General features: G+C 33.5%; 1 protein-coding gene across 1 annotated transcript in view; it reads left to right on the top strand.

The window, feature by feature from the left end:
- Positions 2,413-5,312, top strand: part of LOC107630727 (probable inactive receptor kinase At4g23740) — a gene marked incomplete in the record, with an annotated part of 5,171 nt that continues 2,271 nt past the window's right edge. The window contains 3 exon segments of the mRNA XM_021119114.1: positions 2,413-2,681; positions 2,786-2,835; positions 3,284-4,627. Coding sequence (XP_020974773.1) covers positions 3,388-4,627 — 1,240 coding nt within the window.

Genomic DNA, 5,312 nt, shown 5'->3' with positions numbered 1-5,312 from the left:
CAACCACTAAAAAAAAGTGAAGTATCGTTTTTGTCTTTAGCGTTTGGGATACTTTTTAAAATTATTTCTAATATTTAAATTGTCCTATTTAAGTCTCTAACATTTTAAAATCGTCATAATATTGTCCTACTGTTAGTGATCTGTTAATAGAATTAACGGTGAGACAAAATTGAGATAATTTTGAAATGTTAAACACTTAAATAGAACAAAAATATTGGGATAAAAATAATACATTACTCTTAGAAAAATTACCAAATCAAGTAAAATGACAGTAAATTTTAATAGAATGAATTGTATTACAAATTTAAAATTTTTACTCATATTTGTAAAATGACTAGTATATAAACTTTTAGAAAATAAAAAAAAAGCATCGTATATGTACAAAGTATAAATTAAACCTTTTATTCTATAATATACTAAATTTTTTTAATGTTTAATTTAATTAAACTTTATTTTTAACTTTAAATACATTTTAATTTTTTCTTCAATAATTTTAATTTTTTTTACGACAGATAATTATATTTTTTTATTTTTCTCTTAATTAAAAAATAAATTTCTTTAGAATAAAAATAAAAAATTTTAAATTCATAATACAATTTATTTCGTTAAAATTTATTTTTATTTTATTTGACTTGTTAATTCTTCTAAGAGTAATGTATTATTTTTGTCTCTAATTTTTTTTTGTTTTATTTAAATCTCTAACGTTTTAAAATTGTTTCGATTTTGTCCCACTGTCAATTTTGTTAATAGATCACTAATGCAGTGTTTGTTTAGTAGGTGTGGTCCACCAAATTTTGAGACACAGTGACACACTCATACCTATGTTTTATGTTTGGTTTTTAAATATATAAAATAAGAAGAGACACCGTAGTATATATTAATACATAAATACATAAAATTTGTGTATTACCACTTTATTGAGACACTAAGACACAAAGATTAAGACATAAGTTTTTCTACTTCTATCTTTAACAGCGGTGATAGTGGTGATTTTTTTTTTTCTGGAATAAGGATAATATTGACATTTGTAATTTATTTTCTATCTTGTGTATAATTATCAAACAAAGTAAAAATTTTGTGTCTCTTTATATATGTCTTTAATATTTATGTATTTGTGTCTATATCTTCACTCATATATGAACTAAACACAGCATAATAACATAATAATATGAGATAATTTTAAAATGTTAAAAATTTAAATAAGATAACTTAAATATTTGAGATAATTTTAAACATTAAAAATAAAAAACCATATTTTACTTAAAAAAATAAAAAGCAAATATACAAACATAATATAATCATGGTTGGATGTCTCGGGTAGTTTGTACAATTTCCTAATTTGTGTTGGACCATTGCAACATTGACTATTTGTCGTTTTCGTAAAAGCGCTAATGATCATTTCACCACTCACCAGCCACTTTAACCTGCTACTCGTTGCCCCCACCTTTCCAAATGCTATTATTCTCCAAAAATGATAAATAATAAAGAGCCAGGATCTAAGTCTACCAAAGGACTTAAGTTCATAATTAATAAGAAAGTTAATTAACAGTACTGTATAACAACTGATTCGAACGCAAGATCCTGTCCATACATAGTAGCAGTATTAGCAGGTAAATATTTAAATGTTTTAAGAAGATAACCATTCCTATTATGATGTATAATTGCACAAGTACTTTTTTGAATTGCAATAAGTTAACCATCAAAAAAGAAGCTAAAATGATGATTTACCTTAATTAGGAACCTCATTATCACTAGTTCAACCATCCAATTTTTAAGTATAATATACCTTACTGGCTTACTTCCCTCATTTAGTTGGCTATATTTTCCTGATTTCTAATTCCAAATAGATGGTAAAATATAATTACAGATCCTACATATTTACCAATACAGGATGTATTTTTATTTGGAATACTACGAACATTTTGGATTCCTTGTTTGAGAGATGATAAAAATAGTATAACAGATTTTATTCTTTGAATTCTATGAAAACGAAAGTTAAAGTTGTCAAACAATTTTTTTAAGTCAAAATTATCAAACAATCTAGATATGATGGCAAAGTTTTAAAAAATAAGCCATTTAATTTTATTTCTAAAACTCAATAAATAAATGATGTATTTTTCTTATATTCAAAGTTTTTTGTATAGATAAAAAGAAAAGGCAATTAGAAGATATTTTATTAATTGATTTTGAAAGAAACATCTCTTTTTTGGGGAGTGTCCTCATTGGAGAGGAATTAGATTAGATAACGATTAACGAGAGAATTAAATTAAATTGATATCTATTATGCAATATGGAATGAAAGTATTAATTAATTAATTAAGTATAATTAGGGAAGGGAAGGCCCACATGTGACCCATGGGGACCACATGAGTGTCCATCCCATCGACCATCATCCATAAAACAGTCACACTTACTCGTTCAGTCTTTCCTTGATTCCTTCTCACAAAGCCAGTAAGCCACAGCCATCAACAGCGGTTTTGAGTTTCCCTTCTCAGTTCTAACCGTTACTCTTCGGAGTCATACTCGCATTGACTCACCCAGCGGTAGCGGGGCTCCTCCACCCATTAAGCCAACGTCTAACGTCTAACTTCTAACGTCTAACGCCCTTCGCCTTCAGTTACATCCACTGCACACACCAACACCATAGAGCCGTTTCTTCACTGCAACACCTCATTCACTCGGTATTTATTCTATTTACTCTCACACTTTCTTCTATTTCTGCATTCGCTTCTACTTTTATATACCTCCATTATTCGTCACAATACATCACAATCTCATAACGCAGGTAACGGGCACAGATCTGGAACGAAGCAGGAATAGGTTCTACCCAACTGAGTGAGTAGTAACCCCTTCCTCGCTTTCAATTTTTGAATTCGGAATAAAAAGCCAAAAAGGAGCACCGTATCTGCTTGGTTCTCACCCTCTTGGAACCACTTTCCCTTTTTTGTTTCTTTATTTTTACTGGATTAAATTAATTTGTGTTCCCTTTTCTAATTTATTTTGAAAAAAAGAAGGAAAGAGAGGGATTAAAAACAGAACCTGCCAGCGCTCATTCTTTTATGCACAAGTTTCTCAGTGTCCCCTCCTGCTTTCATCGACAACCTTCTAGGAATCAGATTTCTCTTTCCCACGCTTTTTCGGTTTTTCTCTGTCTCAACTTCTCAAACCCTCCCCCTTTTTCCCCCTTTATTCTGTTTTCCAAAGCGGGAATGAGAGCCAGATTTTGTATCTTATGTTTACACTAACACTTGGTCCTTCTTCTTCTTCTTGTCTTCATTTTCAGCTCATGCAGCAGTTTAGTAGTATGCTTGCAGTGTAAATAAACAAGCTGAAACACCTCGTTCCCTGTTGCTGCTGGAAGTGGAAAATACTTGGAAAACGGTGGAAATGGAGTTCCTACGTATTTTGTTATCTTCCATTTGTTTGTTGGTTGTGATTGATCACTGGCAAGGAAATGCTGAACCTGTTGAGGATAAGCAAGCTTTGCTTGATTTTGTGAACAAATTCCCTCCTTCTAGACCTCTGAATTGGGATGAGACCTCCTCCATGTGTGCCAATTGGACCGGAGTCACTTGCAGTGAAGATGAGTCCCGGGTCATCGCCATTCGCCTGCCGGGGGTTGGATTCCATGGCCCAATTCCGCCGGATACTGTTAGCCGCCTCTCGGCACTGCAAACTTTGAGCCTCAGATCCAATGTCATAACTGGGCGGATACCTTCTGACTTTTCTAATTTGAAGAACTTAACTTTACTGTATCTTCAGTTCAACAATTTCTCTGGTCCTTTGCCTGATTTCTCAGTTTGGAAGAATCTTACTATTGTCAATTTGTCCAATAACCATTTCAATGGCAGCATTCCTGATTCCCTTTCCAATTTGACCGAGCTTGCTGGTTTGAACCTTGCAAACAACTCTCTTTCTGGCGAAATTCCCAATCTCCAGTTGCCAAGACTGCAGCTGCTGAATCTGTCTAACAACAATTTGCATGGGAGTGTGCCTAAATCCCTCCAGAGGTTTCCTGATTCGTCCTTTTTTGGAAATAATATTTCTCTTGGGAGCTCTGCTGTTGTTCCGCCAGTGCCTCCTCCGGTTTATGGGCCTTCTTCAAGGTCTAAGAAGCACGGAAGGCTCAGCGAAACAGCGCTGCTGGGAATTACTATTGCCTGTGGTGTTCTAGGCCTTGTGGCATTTGTTTTCTTGATCTTTGTATGCTGCTCAAGAAGGAGGGGTGAAGATGATGATGCCTTCAGTGGGAAGTTGCACAAGGGTGACATGTCTCCCGAGAAAGCTGTATCGAGGAACCAGGATGCGAATAATAAGCTGTCTTTCTTTGAGGGGTGTAATTATGCCTTTGATTTGGAGGATTTACTCAGGGCTTCTGCTGAGGTACTGGGAAAGGGAACGTTTGGTACTGCATACAAGGCAATACTGGAAGATGCAACCACGGTTGTTGTGAAGAGGTTAAAGGAGGTAGCAGTTGGAAAGAAGGATTTTGAGCAACACATGGAAATAGTAGGAAACCTTAAACATGAGAATGTGGTTGAGCTCAAGGCATATTATTATTCCAAAGATGAGAAATTAATGGTATATGATTACTATAGCCAGGGTAGTGTCTCGTCAATGTTACACGGTATGTAGCATAATTTTAGCCCCTTGTTTTGTCAATAATAAATGAGTGGCATCTTACTTGTTCTTAGACTTAATATCCTTAATCTGCTACTAGTAGAAATATATGATCCCTCATATTTACTAATTCAGATGAACTTGATTCATCATAAAAAGGGGACTTGGATCTTCAATTAGCTTTTTGTATGATTTCACCTCCCTAGCTTATCATGTGTTTACCTGAGTTGGTTTGAAGAAATACTCTGCATATCACGAGGGAAATTTAACTTTCTTTCCTAAGAACTGCTATTGTTTCTCAATTGTTTGAAACATTCTTTATGTAATGTAAGTCTGACTAAGAACTCGGCTATAACAATTTTAATGGAAGTATTAACTTTGAAGTTATAAAGGTAGTGTTTGGCTTCCCATTTATTGTTTTCACTTTTCAGAAACACTGGATCATTACGTTGTACATGATATATCGCTCATATAAATTTTTGTTTTTTCCTCTTGAGGGCAGAGATAATCTTAACAGGGTTTCTTACATATGCAGTTTGCTTGAGAAGTCAGGATTCAAACTTTGCAACCAAATAATCAATTAAAAGCAATCTGAGTTAAAAATGTTATTTTAGTCAATTGTACATATTGCAAACTATATCCATATACTGTCGGAATGTGTAACATTTGTCATGCTTCTGAGATTTTCAGGT

This window comes from Arachis ipaensis, chromosome B03 (genome assembly GCF_000816755.2).
Source record: "Arachis ipaensis cultivar K30076 chromosome B03, Araip1.1, whole genome shotgun sequence".
Taxonomy (NCBI): domain Eukaryota; kingdom Viridiplantae; phylum Streptophyta; class Magnoliopsida; order Fabales; family Fabaceae; genus Arachis; species Arachis ipaensis.
The sequence above is the reverse complement of the archived record's forward strand: the minus strand, read 5'-3'. Positions and strand labels throughout refer to the sequence as shown.